Source organism: Equus quagga, chromosome 8 (genome assembly GCF_021613505.1).
Source record: "Equus quagga isolate Etosha38 chromosome 8, UCLA_HA_Equagga_1.0, whole genome shotgun sequence".
Classification (NCBI taxonomy): Eukaryota; Metazoa; Chordata; class Mammalia; order Perissodactyla; family Equidae; genus Equus; species Equus quagga.
In genome coordinates, this window is record NC_060274.1 from 2,223,127 (window position 1) to 2,239,707 (window position 16,581).

Sequence of the window (16,581 nt, forward strand, 5' to 3'; positions counted from 1 at the left end):
CATCCGGTGTCCTGCACATCCAGGAGCTTTACCACATAGCGAAACTAATACAAAGATGTGGATAGGTACATCACATCATAAATACACATAATAAAAGAACACAGGGCCGGCCCTGGTAGCCTACGGGTTAAGTTTGTCACGCTCTGCTTTGGTGGCCCAGGTCCAGTTCCCAGACTCAGACTTACACCATTCACAGTGGCCATGCTGTGATGGTGGCTCACATATGAAAAGAGAAAGATTGGCAACAGATGTTAGCTCAGGGGAAATCTTCCTCTGCACAAAAAAAAAAAAAAAAAGAACACAGCCAAGACTCCTCTAGCTTCCTGACATGGAAACGGTGCTTAAAACAATAAAAATTACTTATTTTTCTCATTGCATTTGGGGTCAATGGCTGTTACTTTTAGTTTGCTTTTTTTTATATAATAATATTTTTATTCCTCTCAAGAGACAACAACTTTCTTCTGACCCTGGGCCCGTTCATATTTTTCCAGACTAGTAAGAAGCGTACTTTCCCCTTCACACAAACTTATTTTTAAAAAGGAGTTAAGTGCTGAAAGTGTTGAGATCTTTCTTTCAGAACTGAAAGAAAATATTTTGACGGTTATTAGTTCCATGAAAAGCTGGTGTAAAATAAACAATGTTCTGATTCCCAAGAGCCACGTGCTCTCCTGTTATAAAGTGAATCCCAAGACGAGAATAAAGTCTTACGGAGACCGAAACTCAGACTCTCCCTTCTCACTGAGATAGACAGCGAGTGACACAAACGCTCCATTTATTGTTTTCTAGCCCAAACACGCAGTTTAGATTGTCCCTTCGATCTGAGCACCCTCCACGGATGACACTGAGACAGAGCTTTCTACGGAGAATTTCCGCTCACGTCTGAGTTAATGGGGCTGCTCCTCCTCCTTATTCCCCCGATCAAGGTCCCGGTGGTCACTGGCAGAACTACCCGCCTCCCCAGGGCCCCGCCGTCTCTTCAAGGCCGCAGCCACTGGTATAATGCCCAGACCTGGATGCAGAAAGGCCCGTGGCTGCCGGAGCCTGGGTCTTGCCACCTGCAGCGCCCTCCCCAGGTGTTCCTGCGAAGGTCGAGTGACTTAATTTGCTTGGTGACATCTAAAGCGCTACGTGAATATTAGGTACATCGCTAGCCCTGCCTTGCACAGGTGGACGGAGATGACGTGACTCGCTTCCTCCGTCCATTCCACGCATAAGTGACGCTGGATAAAACAAAGCCCCACACGCTTTGAAACACACAGGCGGCCCTGGAGGGGCAAAGGGAAGGAAAGGTGCGGATGCCAGAAGGAAGAGCAGACCAAGAGCGAGCGGGAAGCCTGCGTCGACCTGCAGACACCCAGGCTGGGTGCCCACTGGACAGAGGCAGTGGGCGTGCAGGCTGGGCCCGCCCCTGGAGACGGAGACGTGACACGGAAGGGACACTGCCACGTAAACCAGGCACTGGAAACCTGGCCTGGGCCGGGAAGGGGGTCCGGATAAATGGCAGGAAAGCCTGCTCAGCTCCCAGGCTCAAGATGGGGGGCATATCCCAGGATGAATCACGCCACACACGTGTACAACACGTGAACATGGCATGTGAACGGACAGCGCCCCAAGGCAGAGAAACCCCAAATACAACAAGTCACATGGAAACGGAAGCAGATCCTGGAAGGCCGCCTGCTGAGCATCGCCGGCCTCATGGGAAGTCTCTTTCTGACCCAGTCTTAGCCTTTCCCTCCCCTCTCCCCTGCACCCCTGCTCCCACCTCACCCCTCCTTGGAGCCTGTCACTCCTCTTTCCTGACCCTAGAGGTCCCGTCTCTGCAGCACCCTGTGCCCCTCTTGTAACAGTCCCTTCCTCCCCTGCAATGATCCTTCCCAAGAAAGTCTCTCCGTACGACTCTGGATTTGTCAATTTGACAAAATAAACGGAAAGGAATGACATTTGGGCTGTTTGCCGACTTCTCCTCAGCAGTAAGAAAGCCAAGAGACCAGGGATTCATATCTTCAGACGCTGAGCTCTCCGCCTACATTTCTAGCCGTGGATAAACATCATTCAAGGCAAAGAAGGTGTTTCCCACTCGTGGAAAGAACGTTGCCATGAAAACTGCTCAAGGATGTTCTCCAGCAGGATGACCTTGACCTCAGCCGATGGCACTGGGCAACCCCGGAGCACGTCCAGCAGTGTGCATGACCGTGGCTGTAAAGAAGGACCCAAAATCTCAACTCTATTCGGAGAGGTTTGAAAAGAAGGCATGTTGCCACATATGAGCTCAGGGGCCACTGCCCCTTTGCCCTCTCTTGTGATCTCATGGATCAGAAATCTGGGCGGGGCCGGGCCTGCCAGCTCTGTTCTCCATGGTCAGCAGAGGTCGCTCGGGGGCCTCAGCTGGCAGACGGGTGGTCTCAAGACCCCTCTGCGGACCAGGACGCCTTCCATCCCAGTTGGCTCAGTGGGGTGGCAGGAAGGCTGGTGAGAGAGCACCTCCCGTGTCCTCTCCAGCACAGGGGGTGGCTGGGGGAGTCGGAGAGCGTGTGGCACCAGAGAGGACGTGGAGGTTGCCCGGGCTACAGGTGAGGTGGCATCCCTCAGTCGTGGGGCAGCGTCTCAGCAGTCACAGAGCCCACTCTTTTAGTCCTTTCGTCTGCCTCTGGGTACCCGATGCTACTAACGTAGTGTTTCCGTATTTCCCACATCACGGCTCTCATGGAAGGTGGTATCTGGTTGGCACACGGGGTAAATGAGTGAATGAACTGAGGATGGTGTCCCCCTGCCTCTCTGGGTATCCTCGGGCCAGGATCAACGCCTGTGTGTTTCCGTGGCCTAAGCATCTGAGGAGCTCCACCCAGACAGCAAGGAGGATGGGTAGGATGATGGTTCTAAGGCCCTTTTAACATTCTGGACGAAGACGGAGAAACTGATTACCTTCCTACTTTAAATCAAATATACACGCTAAAAATTTCTATCTTTACCCACTTCCGTATTCCTGTTCTATCAGTGACTGACAGAGGAGTGTTAAAATCTCTGACAAAAATTATGGATTTGTTTATTTCTCTTTTGGGTTCAACCAGTTTGGGTTTCATTTCCTTTGAAATCCTGTTCTTACCTTTGGGGCTATGTCCTCTTAATACTTGATCCCTTTGTTGTTATGAAATGACCTCATTCTCCCTGGTAACATTCTTAATCTGAAATCTATTTTGACTGATATTAATGTGTCCACTGCAGCTTTCTTTTTAAAAAATAGTTTGAGTTGATTTGATTGAATCAGGATCCACATATTGCAACTGACTGATATGTTCTCTTAAAGTCTGTTGGAAAAAATTTCTTCTGTTTTTTTAAATTTACACACAGTACAATTCACTTTTTCGTGTTACAGTTCCGAGTATTAACAAATGCATACTGGGGCCGGCCTGGTGGCACAGTGGTTAAGTTCACACACTTCGCTTCAGCAGCCCAGGGTTTGTGGGTTGGGATCCTGGGCATGGGCCTACACACCACTCATCAAGCCATGCTGAGACAGTGTCTCACATACAAACTAGAGGAAGATGGGCACAGATGTTAGCTGAGAGGCAATCTTACTCAAGCAAAAAGGGGAAGATTGGCAACAGATGTTAGCTCAGGGCAAATCTTCCTCACCTCAAAAAAAAAAAAAAAGCAAAGAAAATAAATGCATATGAAAGCCACAACCAAGATGCAGAACAGTTGTGTCACCCCATAGAAATTCTCTCCTGTAGCCTCTTTTGTAGTCAATCCCTTCCCCACGCCAACCCTTGCAGACACTGACCTCTTCTCCATTCCTTTAGTTCTGTCTTTTCCAGAATGCCTATAAAAGGAGTCATGCAGAAGGCAACCTTTTGGGTCTGGCTTATTTTGCTCTGTATAAAGTGCTTGAGATCCATCGTGTTGTTGCATATAACAAGAGCCTGTTCTCTTTTTTGCTGAGTCATATTCCGTTGCACGGAGGCATCGCAATTTGCTAAACCATCCACCAGTTGAAGATGCTTGCATAGCTTACAGTTTTCATCAGTTAGGAGGGAAGCTGCTAGAAACCTTCACTTACGGCTTTTTGTGAGTGTCTTGAGTAAATACCTAGGAGAGCGGCTGCTGGGTCATGCGTCAGGGGCTGCACCACTTCTCCTTCTTGTCAACAACAACGCAGGCGAGCTGTCGGCACTGGGCATTGTCAGTTTTGAGTCTTTTTCAGCGGTTCTAATACACGTGGAGTGTCCCCGGGTCGTGCTTTGAGCGGCATTTCCCAAATGACCGATGATGCTGGGCGTCCTTCTTTGGTGACGCGTCTGCTCAGATACTTTGCCCTCTTGTTCATTGGGTCACTTCTTCTCTTATTTTTGAGTTCTTTGCGATTCTGGATACAAGTCCTTTGTAAGGTACGTGATTTCCAAATATTTTCTCCGGCGTGTGGCTTATCTTTTCATTCTCTTAACAGTATCATACACAGAACAAACGTTTTTAATTTTGATAAACTCCAGTGTCTTTATTCTTTCATGGATCAAGTTTTTGGTGGTATTTTTAAGAATTCCTTGCTTAACCCAAGGTCACAAAGACTTTCTTCTGTGTTTTCTTCTAAAAGTTTTAAGGTTTTAGGTTTTGTATTTAGGTCCAGATTCCATTTTAGTTAATTTTTGCAAAAGGTCTGATGTATAGATCAAGGGTCATTTGATTTTTGCATGTGGACGTCCAGCTGGTCCAGCGCCACTGGTCAGAAGGACTCTCCTTTCTCCACTGAACTGTCTTTGCCCCTCCACAATTAGGATGATGGGATAAATTGTACCTCTCATTAATCAAGCCCTAAAGCAGAATTCATGCTTGTGTAACTTTGCTCTACACGTCATCTCAAAAAGCACCTACCTTTCAAAATTATACGTCTTGTTAATCCAAGGGTGACCGGGCCGATCCCATCTCACCAGGACAGTTTCCTGATAGAAAAGAACAAAGAGAGTGGTGAGACTCGGCCGGGGCTGCGTGAAGCACATCGAGCAGAGGCTGGCCAAGCACAGCTTCTGGCCCATCCAGCCTGTCGCCTGTTTTTATAAACAAAGTGTTATTGGAAGGCATCCACGCCCTCGTTTACAGATAGTCTCCGGCTGCTTTTGACTCAACAGCACGATGGAGTAATGGAGACGGAGGCCATATGGCCCCCAAAGACTCTAATATTTACTCTCTCGCCCTTTAGAGGAAAAGTTTGCCAACCCCTGATATACAGAGAAGGAAATCAGCTTCATGGAGGAATCACACGGAGTTCCTCGCCTCCAGCAGCCCGCGGTTCCACCCGCCCAGAATGGCCTCTCAGCGCCCTTGACATTCCAAGTGAGATGGAGATATTCCTAAGGCTAAAGAAATTGTTGTCCTAATTTAATTATAATGGGTGGAACCAAAAGGTTTGTCTTTAAAACACATCGACTTTTGATCTTGCGAAACTATTTTCTTTAGATATCCTGCGCGTAGGAAAGCAAAGATAATTTTTAGCAAGAAATGCAGCATTAGCTTGGTTTCACTTAAGCAAAGAGAAAAACACAAATCTTTTGAATTGGTTCCCATTCTAAAATAAAACGGGAATTCATGAAAAAATAGTATCAGAAGAATTTTTTAAAAAAAACAACCAAGAATTGCAGTGGTGAATAAGCCATACATATTTGATGTTTCCATAATAGTTAGAAGATGCTAGAGTGACACATTCTCATCTTCCTACTGGTACTTTGAGAGATACATATATCTGCAAAAATAAATACATGTGAAAAAGTGGCCTGGTTAGGATTTAAAGACACAAGCTATGGGGTACAACAGCTATTGCTCTAGGATTGTTGCTTGTTGTTTATTTACTGCCAGAAGCTCGGTCGTGGCAGGTGTTGGAACGGCATGCTATTGCATCTGGACACTGCAAGGTCTCCCTGCTGTTCAATGCTGATGTCACCAGAGACGTCAACCTTCGCTGTGTTCATAATCAGAGGTGAAATGCTACAGAAATCATAGGCCTGCATTTGGGTAAGGCAGGCTATGAAAAAACATTAAATATTGGCAACACATTGCTGTTGACTGGGCCTTGACCTCGTGGGGGCGTCTCTGCCTGGCTCTCCCCTTCTCCGTGCCTGCTGTGGCCCTTCTCGTCCACGGCCCACGCCAATGAAATGGGCCCCTCGCTGTGCCCCCGGCTGGTTTCTCCGCCTCCAGCCTAGCCCTGTCCGGTCTGTTCTTTACATTGCTGCCTTAGACATCTTCCCAAAATGCAAAATTGAACAAGAAGGGCGTGGATGAAGTCCCTGAAACCAAAGAAAGCAGCTTAAGAAGGAGGGAGTGACTGAGGCAGAGGGTCATTGAAGTCCTTATTTCAAGTTGTCAGCTGGATTTGGTGGACCAGGAGGTCATTTGCTACCACAATGAAAAGTCTCAGTGGGGCGCGTGGGGATGGAAACCGGCCCACAGCGACGTGGGCAGTGAGGGAGGCTGAGTCGGGGACCGGCGATCTTCTGTCATGTCACCCAGCGTGACTGCTGAGACGCCATCCCCTGATCGATGCTCAAAGGTTTGCGTGTGCCTGGGTCTTCACACGGCTTTCGAGGAAGAAGTGTTATTCTGGGAGGAGTCCCGAATCCAGAGTTCATTTCTCCCCTGAGTATTACGGGCCACTTACTGTGCTCCAGAAACTGCTTCAGGAGCTGCGTACCCGATATAATAATGGCAGTATCATGCTCTGATAATGGTAATGTCATGAGTTAATAACAGCAATACCCCTATGGCAGAGGAAGCTCTTAAATCCTTTTCACTCGCAAACTCTGAGGGATGCTGGAACCAATGCTCAGACGCCCCCCAGGACCAAGGCCCCAAGGTCGTTGTCAGAGCAGAGCCCACATCCCCAGCTCCTAGGATCTGATCCCGGGATCCGACCTCCAGTCCAGGTCCCTTGCTCCCTCCCTGTGGCATCTTTTCTTTGTTCTATTGCCTGATTATGGTGCTATTCCTTTACTATTATGCCAAACTGTAACCCCAGTGCCCCAGGATGAGTTGCACAAGGACACAACCCCTCCCCCCGCCCCGCAAAGTGTTTTATTGATGTCTCCAAATGCCATGGTTCTCACAAACGAAAAATGCTAAGGTTGACAAATGTCTCACCCAAAACCTCAAGGGACTCCCTAAAAGGAACATAAAAAGCCATAAAAACAAGCCTGAGTCCAAAAGGTCCCCGCGGCTATTTGGAATGTCACCCTACAGTGTGATCACTAGAATTTAAACAACATCCAGTCCTTCCAGGAGCAAAATGTAATTTCTCCAAACACAGATTAAATGTTCCTTCCTGCCTATCCAAACAAATGCCCTCCTCATTCACAACACCAAACATCCCTTCTTCCCACAAGTAAGGCCCATTCCTCCCGGCCTTTTAAAATAGTTTCCTTTTATCCAAATCTTGGAGCTCTTAACCGTACGACATCTTCCTTTCACGATGGGAATGGCCTTGATATGCAGAAGTGGAGGCTCCAGACCCTTTGGGTTCGTCTGTAGAACGGACATTATAATACCTGCCTCACGCAATGATGAGGCTCAGAGGAAACAACGCGCGAAGGCTGCCGAGCTCGGAGCCAACAATCGATAGAAGTTATTTTCCTTACGTTGAGCTGCTGTACCATCTATTTTCTTATTGGCATCCAATTTCCTGGGATAGCTTCCAAAAATTCTTCGCCGTCAACCCAGTCATCAAATTTTGGAGCTAAAAGTGAATTTCAATCTAACTCCCACATTTTACAGAAAGAAATCTGAGCCCAAGAGGAGGGAAGCGAACCACATCCAGAACGGAAGGTCGGCTGGTTCTCCTTCAGTCTCCTGCTGCCCGTGGCCTCCTTCAAGCTGTCTGGCTGTGTCCTGAGCCTCAGAGACCTCCCTCACCGAGATCAGCAGTTAGAATTCATCCCCACTGTCTGGATGGTAAAGTACACCCCGGGGGTGGGGGACGAACGATCTGTGACTTCCCAGCAAATGTCGGTGCGTCCTCCCTTGCAGGAGGCAGCTGATTGGTGCTCCCTTTAGAGAATATCATCTTCTTCTGAAAAATATGCTGATGGACTGTGAGTTTTGCAAATCTACAGCAACTGTCCTCTTCTAGGAGATGTCTGATACTACGGTCTAAAGAGCTGGAACAGCCCCGCATGATGGTGTAAAAGATTGTTATTAACGTGGACAGCGCGACCTTACTGGTTACCTCCGGGTGGCCACCTGCACTGATGTGGATATATCTTAGCAAAATCATATTAAGTGTAAAAATGAAGTCCCCCTGGCGCCAGCCTGGTGGTGTAGTGGTTAAGTTCGTGCACTCTGCTTCAGCAGCCCAGGGTGCACGGGTTTGGTTCCCAGGTGCAGACCTACGCACCACTCATCAAGCCACGTTGTGGCAGTGTCCCACATACAAAATAGAGGAAGAGTGGCATGGATGTTAGCTCAGGGACAACCGTCCTCAACCAAAAAGAGGAAGATTGGCAACAGATGTTAGCTTAGGGCCAGTCTTCCCCATCAGAAAAGAGATAAGAAAGAAAAAAAACTAAGTCCTCCCAAAATACAAGTAAAACTAACCAATGGCTTTTTAAGAGCAAATACAAATAGGAGATTTATATACATATAAATATTCCTAATTTATGCAGTGCTATTTGTAAGTATAACTTACATAAGTATTTATAAATAATTTATAATTTTATAAGTATTTATAAACATTGCATGACTTATGTGTTATTAATATCTGCATCTATATTCAATGCAAGATGTCATCAACATGAGATTCCAAACAGCGATGCCCTTAGAAGAGGGCAGCAGGATGGGAGGGGGGACCACGCAGGAGAGGTAAGTTGTTGCCAATGTCCCAGTTTCCACACTGGGGATGGATTCATAAAAGTTTGTATATTATTAAAATAAATATGCAGGCATAGATTTTGAATCACCTAAATCAGACAGAACAACCAGATAGCAAAACCAAAACCCATGGACATTGACTATAAAATCAAGCCAGAGGTTTCCCCGTGAACAGCAAAACGTGAGGGGGTGGGGAAGTGTGGGATGGACCCAGATCAGGAGGGTCCAGGCCCTTGCTGACACTGGGGACGAGCATGGGAGACAGCGACAGCGTGATGGAGGTGGAACAACCCAGCGTCAGCAAGGACTCGACTGCAACGCGTTAAAACATCCATCACTGTGCTTTAGTCCACGAGTTCACGACGACACTTCACAAACTGCACGGTGGCCTCTGCAGGACGCCAGGCGACCACCTCACTATTGGAAAGCTGATAAATAAAGGGAAAAGGGTGGAGTAGAGCCTTTGCCCCACCGTTCCTCCATGGACCACACTGGGGATAACAAGTGTATAGGAAAAGCCTCTCTAGAAGTTTCCAGGAATAAAGGCAGAAGTGGCAGAGCTGGATGATCACAGCTTTGCACCCCCGATGAAGTTAGAGAGCATCTCTGTTGCTCCCATCCCAATAAGAACTCGACACCTTCCTGCCTCAGGGCTCCAATCCCGGGTCTGGCCAGGCCTCTGGGTCCACCTGCTGCTGTGCAGGACGTACAGAGGACAGGGGACACGACGAGCTGCACCAAGGACATCAGACACTGGGAAACTCGCCTGCACCGTGGACCCTGGTTGTTCAACAGATTATTGTAAGGAAAAGAAAGGGTAGTTCCCCCTAAAGATTTTAAAAGAAAGACATCCAATTAAAAGTGGGCAAGACTAAAATGGAGTGTTTAGGGAGGTGCACTTGGGCAGTAAACTATAAAGAAATAAAACCAGTGATTCCAACAAGGTGGGTGGAGGTTACTTCCCCATTCCACAGATGAGGAAAAGGAATCTTAGCAAAAGCACACACCTTCCTCCAGGTAAGACCAGGAAGCCCGGAACAGGGTCCACGTCCTATTCATTGTCCCATTCCCACGGTGGGCATTCAATAGGCACCTGACTGCAGATGGATATGCAGGGGACCAGCAGCAGAGGCAGGGACCCCTTCTGTGTGTGCATGAGGGGGCAGCCACACAGCGGCCACATTTGAAGCAGGACCTGTGGCCACGGCTGAGAGAGGGCAGAGGGAAGGTGGGGAGACAGGAAGGGCCCAGCTGGGCATTAGGAACTGCCCGCCCACAGCCCTTGCATCTTCCTGATGGGCTGCAGGAGTTTTTCTATACATCTCACAAATGTTAAACCTTCCGGGAAGCCCAGTTTCTGGTCTGTGCTCTGTATCCCCAAGGGCGATGGACTAACCGCTGGGTGTTTCTCTTCTTTCATCGGTGCCCTTTCAGCCCTAAAAGACGCTGAGTCTGCGGCTGGAGGCGGTTCACACCTCGCTTCCTCTAATAAGTTCAAAGCTGCCCCTTTCGGTTGTAAAATCGCCCCTAAGAGGCATCACATTTCATTCACTGGTTCTTGTCATCGGGAAGACGAGGCCTGTTGATCCCAGCTTAACGTGTCCTGATTTTTCTTACCTCCCCCCCCCACCCCGCCCCGCCCCCGGCAGCTGTTCCCACATGCGGCTCCGCAGGGAGCCCCGTTCATGTCCCATCCCTGTGTTTCTCCTCAGCTCCCGGAAAGTGATACCCGCCCTTCCCTGCCCAGATCCACCTGCTGCTCCCCGAGTCTGGCTCGACTGTGAGATGCAGACCTCACACAGAGCGCCCGACGGCCAGCGCCAAATGGTGTGGAATACATTTTTTATGATGACTTAAGAAAACAGACGCCTGGTGTAGGCGGATGGTAACGGAGAAGGTGAGCTCAAGCGCGCCACACGTCGTACTCACAGGTGGCTGTTAGACAGCAGCTTTGGTGGAATCGTCCTCACGTACAGTATTAACTTATCCCGTCTTGCTACTAAACTAATGGGGACACAAAGGACAATGCTCATGCCCCACTGGAGGTATTTTTTAAAGCAGCTGGAGGAATATATTCCTTATTATTCTTGTGTGTTACTAATAAACATTATCACGTGGCTCCTGGTCCCTTCCACTGTCACGGTGCACAGTGACGATCGGGGAGCCTGGGCAAAGCTTTCCTACAACTCTGGACTTCCTGCCACCTGCTCTGAGACCAGGAACACTGTCAGGGGGAATGTCCACTCTCCCTGCAGCATGTGCACACGCGCATATATATTACAAGGTAAGGAGACAGAGGCTGGTAGATTTCCACAGTGGCGGAGAGGGGACAAGACACCAGCCGAGCCAGCTAAGTGGCCTCCATGCTCGACTGCGGTGTCATTTCGGCCTCGGTAGACACGGGACCTAGTCTGAGCCCCCAGGGCCACCGGTGTTTGCAGGCTCCATGGCTCTTCAAGATCTTCGGGAAAGAAACAGCCACAGCTTTCTTTAGAACTAGTATCAAACCTACTTACTAATTCTGATTCCGCTGCCCTCAGCTATGGGACCTCGGGCAAGCCGTTTATCTTCTTAAACTTGCATTTTCTGCCATCTGTAAAATGCGTTGGTAGCAAAGCCTGTTTCTAAAGGTACCTTACAGTTGCATAATTCATTGAGTCTACGGATCTAAAATTTGCATTAAATTAACTACTCACAAAACAAGAAAAAATTAGGAACTTTACTACAGTGAAAGAAAAGATATTGCTGGAGGCATTTTGTGAAAGAGGATCATTTTCTGAAACAATTAATACAAAAAACAGCCCACAGCATGTGTACTGTGTGGGTCACTTGGCCACAATGATCGTGTCTCTGAAAGAGTAGCAATGTCCTTTCCGGGAACAGCGTGCATTTTGAAGATAGATGACAAGGGACAAGTTCTTCTGTTAATCCGATTTAAAGATAGGAAATAACTGATTAGAGGGAGAAGAAAACGTAAAATATACAGAATCAGTTTGAAGTAAACTGATGGAAAATGAAACACCATTTCTTCCTTAAATCCTCATAACTCCTCAAAAAAAATCCAAAAGTCTGTCTCTGACCACAAGCCTGTGACAGTCACACTTGGTATTAAAACAATTTTCCTTTCTTCAAAGTTGGTTCATATTTGGGAAAGTAAATCTTGATCCTGGAAAAGTCTCTTTTATTTTTATTATTTTTTAGGGGGGAGGAAGATTGGCCCTGAGCTAACATCTGTTGCAATCTTCCTCTTTCTTTGTTTCTCCCCAAAGCCTCAGGACATATTTGTTTATCCCAGTTGTATGTCATTCTAGTTTCTCTGTGTGGGACGCTGCCACAGCATGGCCCGACGCGTGGTGTCTAGGTCCGCGCCCAGGATCTGAACCTGCGAACCCCGGGCCGCCAAAGCAGAGCACACGAACTTAACAACTATGCCACTTGGCCGGCCCCTAGAAAAGCCCCTTTTAGATCTGGGGTTTTACAGCAGGACAGAGTGAATCTTCAAAGGGCTCCGGCCCAAGGTGTTAAGCAACATGACAAGGTCACACATTTAGCCTCGATCCAGGTCTTCTGGTTTCCACGTAGTTTGTCAGCCTGGATAAGGAACACCTGAGTCGTGGAATGAACCAGAAGAGTGTGATTCATCTGTTTACTCACTCACCTGACAGATACATAGGGAGAGACCCTGAACTGAGTCTTGTGGTGAAGAAAAGGGACACGAGCCTACCCAGATGAAGCTTACGGTCGGGTGACAATCTCACAAGTCAGCTGACGGAGAATTACATTAAATACCAAAACCCAAAACCTTAAGTCACCCAAAACCTTAAAGAAAAATATAGATGCAACGAGACTGCATGAGAGAGTGGGCTAATTTAGACGGGGGACACCAAGAAAGGCCTCATCTAGACAGCGACACCTAGAGTGAGAACTGAGGATGGGTAGGGCAGCCAGCTGGAGGGCGGGAGGGTGCTCTCGACAGAGGGCAGAGCATGTGCTGGGTGGCAGAGGCCGCAAAGGGCCTGTGGTGTTCAGGCCCATATAGCTGGAGGGCAATGCATGAAGCGCGAGTGGTACAGAGGGAGAGGCAGATAGAGGTCAGAGGCAAGGGCTTAGCATTTTCTCTTAGCTCCTTTTGGGTTCATGGAAGAGGTGCAAGCAAGGAGGCAGTCTGATCCCAGTGCATTTTCAAGGATCGCTTAAACGGGCAGGTTCGGGGTGAAGGTCAGCTGCAGGCCACAGGTAGTCCAGGGAGAGGAGCGTGGCCCCGACTGCGACTCCAGGTAAGTGGAGTAAACTAGACTCAAGGAAGACTTTTCCCGCAGAACCGACAGGACGCGACGAAGGATTAGGTAAGGCAAGTAGTCATCACGCGACCCCCAAGTTTCCAGTGTTAGAAACTAGGCGGATGGAATCACCACTCGGTGAGACGGGGAAACCAAGAAGAGTCCATCTAAAGGGAAAATCAAGAACTCAGCTTGGGATGTTTTCCGCTTGAGCCATCCCCAAATGTCCAATAGGTAGTTGGATTTGCAGGTCTGAAACTCAGAGACGATGTCTGGACTTGAGATGCACATGCGGGAGCTCCAATCTGTATGACAGCTGCCCCTTCTCCCAACACAGCTGGGAACTTTCCAACAGGACAGCCACAAAGCATCCAGGATGTGCCTGCAGGCTCTGCTTCCATACAAGCCCAAGGTGGATGCCAGCGGTCTTCACTGTGGTTGGGGCCAGGTGAACCTGAGTTAAGGAACAAGTCACTTGTTAAGGACCGTGCAAAACTTTGATCATTGAAAAGTTCGCTTAGGTGGGCCAAATCCATCGATCTCTGTCAAGCACCTCTATAAAAATATGGTTGACCTCGACTACGGATATTTGTCGTAAGGATCACTTGCCCCAAAGCCTTTGTTAGCAACGTGTAGAAATTCAAGTCAGTAACTGTCACACTGAGCAGTTTAATAAGAATGGAAAACAAGGGAGAACCAGGGATCTCCAAAGAGAGTTCGGCTGAGCCAGAAATCTGTTCTTCCACATCTGATTATCAAACAAGCAGATGTAAATCAAATGAGAAATGAAAATAAATAGCTCTGGAGACGCCAAGAACCAGGGCAGTAGCCAGACGCCCCATCTGAGATTGATTTTAGTTACAGGTTGAATCCAAAGCTATTAAATGTTGAATCAGACTGCAAATCGAAAGGAAACGCCGAGTTACACATCCAGCACAAACTCAAACTCTGCTCAGACTTTCGGAAATAAAAACACAAGGTGGGAGCCAAGAGTTACAATGGCACAAAACCGATCGTTAGCTTTGTCCACAGATTGAATGATACGAAGTCCTTTAACAAACAGGTCTATGAAATTAAAAACAGCTTGCAGTCTACCGATTTTTTTTAAAGATAATCCAAAATGTCCCGATCAAAAGAAATTTTATCTTGGTGGGTAAAATATGTAAAAATCCTCAAATTTCTGAATTTGAAGATCCAGTGGGATTTCGACAGGCACTGGAGAGGGTGAACATAGTAGCAAAGAATAACGGTAATAATAATGAGCCTTCACCTCACGCTGGTGGCCAGGCCTCAGCTCAGGATGTCTTCCCACTGAAAAAACGTCTGGAAGTCAGCCAGGATGCCCACAGACCTTGTAAAGTCTAGAAAAGGCAATTACCTGACCACAAACACTCAGTGTCTTTACCCACAAAACAACAGGATTAATAAGATGATCATGAGAGCTCCTTTTAACTCAAATTCCTAATAATGAGGATTGAACTGGTCTCCTTTTGCTTGACTCAGTAACGCCAGTGTTCAAGACAACAGACAGTGCATGAAATGATAGAAGAAAAATACTTAACAACAAGGAATTTTTGAAGTGCTTATTTCTAGAGACTGTCAAAGGAACTTTTTTTTTTTTGCTGAGGAAGATTGCCATGAGCTAACATCTGTTGCCAATCTTCCTCTTTTTGTATGTGAGCCACTGCCACAGCATGGCCACTGACGGGCGAGTGGTTAGGTCTGTGCCCAGGAACCAGGCCCAGGCCACCGAAGCAGGACACGCTGAACTCACCCCCAAGGCCATTGGGGCTGGCTTACAAAGGAATTTTTCTAATACAGCTATAACAATTTTCTTGGCTTCTTTGTAAAAAAGCAAGCCATCAACCATTAACTGAAACAACTTTAAAAAGAGTTCTAAAGCTTATGACAGGTCACCACAATAAGACCGATTTAGATAACAGGCCTTTGGAAAAATGAATGAGACAGAGTAATCAATACGGCATAGAAACACCTTCAAAACAGTCATTGTAATCTGGGTGGCCTGGGACTTTCTGCTTAGACTCAAAACGATCAATATGAACCAAAAGTTCAGCATTTCATACGCTTTCTAAATTCATTTGTGGCAGTCTTAATGAGGTAGAAGGAAGTATATGCCCAACATATCTTTAAACTTTTATTTATGGAGACTTTCAAACATATACAAAAATGGAGAAAATGGTATAACAAGCCCTTGGTCAGCATTTTTAACATTCGGCCAAGCTTGTTTTATCTCTAGTCCTGCTCAACCACCTCCCGTTTCTCTAGCATATTTTACATTAATTATCAGACAATATATCATCTGATTTCAGTCTGTATATTAACTGATAAGGACTTTTTTTTAACATAACCACCATGCCATTAATCTCACTTTATAAAGTTAATGTCACCTGATACATATTCTGATTTCCCTGGTTGTCCCCAAAATGTCTTTACAGTTGGCTTGTTCAAGTCCAGGTGAAAACAGGGACCCCCTGCTGTGTCGTCCGCCTCATGAGTCGTTTTTCTCCAGGACCCTCGCCCCCTTCTAGTAACGTGATTGATTCGTCTGAGAAATCTCATCATTTGCTCTGTGAAATGTCCCACTTTCCGATTTGGCTGATTGTTTCTTTCAGTGAAACTTCGAGTGCTTACGGGCGTCAGAGGGGTTCCAGAACCTTCCATTGTAAAGACACCGTCAACGCCCAACAGGCCAGGACCACTGATGACCGTTGCCTAGAGCCATTAGGATTTCTAACAGTGTTTTCTAATTTTATTATCTACTCTGAATTTATTAGCTAGAATCACCTATAAAGAAAACCTTCTCCTCAACTATTCATTACCCTGAAACGCATTTCATACAGGAAGAGCACCGTAAGTGCTGAGTTCCTTCTCTTTATCACTTTGTAGAATCGTGGACTGATGCTCCAGCGCTCTCCAAAGGCGATCGATGCGATTTAAAAATAATAAGAATAATTGTGAACTGAAGGGTTTGACATAAGTCTTTATCTCAGTGTGCTTCCGCCCTTTCTTAAGCTCCATCAGTCCATCCTACATGAGTGGATCTGTGTTCGGTGGACACGAGCCATTGTCTGGGACCGCCCCCGCCCCGTCTGGCACAGCCCGTATCCCAGCTCATCCACTTACACTTCTGCCCATGGAAGGAACCCACTCTCTAGTATTTAGGGGCCCGGTCTGGATGCTGGAGTTCTCACTGATACTTCTAGATCTTTTCGTTAGATAAAGCCAACGAATATGAGGGTTTTAAAGAGAAAACAAAATCATGACTTCACAGTAGATACGTCTGTCTTAAATTTAAAAATTTAAAGTTCATACTTCACTGGTTTTATACTTGTATTTCTTTTCTTATGCTCCAAATTTTGGACTCATTCCTATGTGCACTGATTGATTTGGGGGCTGGAAAATCAACAGAAGTGAGTTTCCTCACGTAATCTAC

The 16,581-nt window shown here is 47.0% G+C and overlaps 1 protein-coding gene across 2 annotated transcripts in view; it reads right to left on the reverse strand.

Annotated features, from left to right (window-relative positions):
* The window catches only part of KIF25 (kinesin family member 25), a 53,508-nt gene that overhangs the window by 17,372 nt on the left and 19,555 nt on the right, over nt 1–16,581 (reverse strand). For both annotated transcript variants that reach the window (XM_046669051.1, XM_046669052.1), the window contains one exon: nt 4,867–4,934. In XM_046669051.1, coding sequence (XP_046525007.1) covers nt 4,867–4,934 — 68 coding nt within the window. The remainder of the gene's footprint in view (nt 1–4,866; nt 4,935–16,581) is intronic.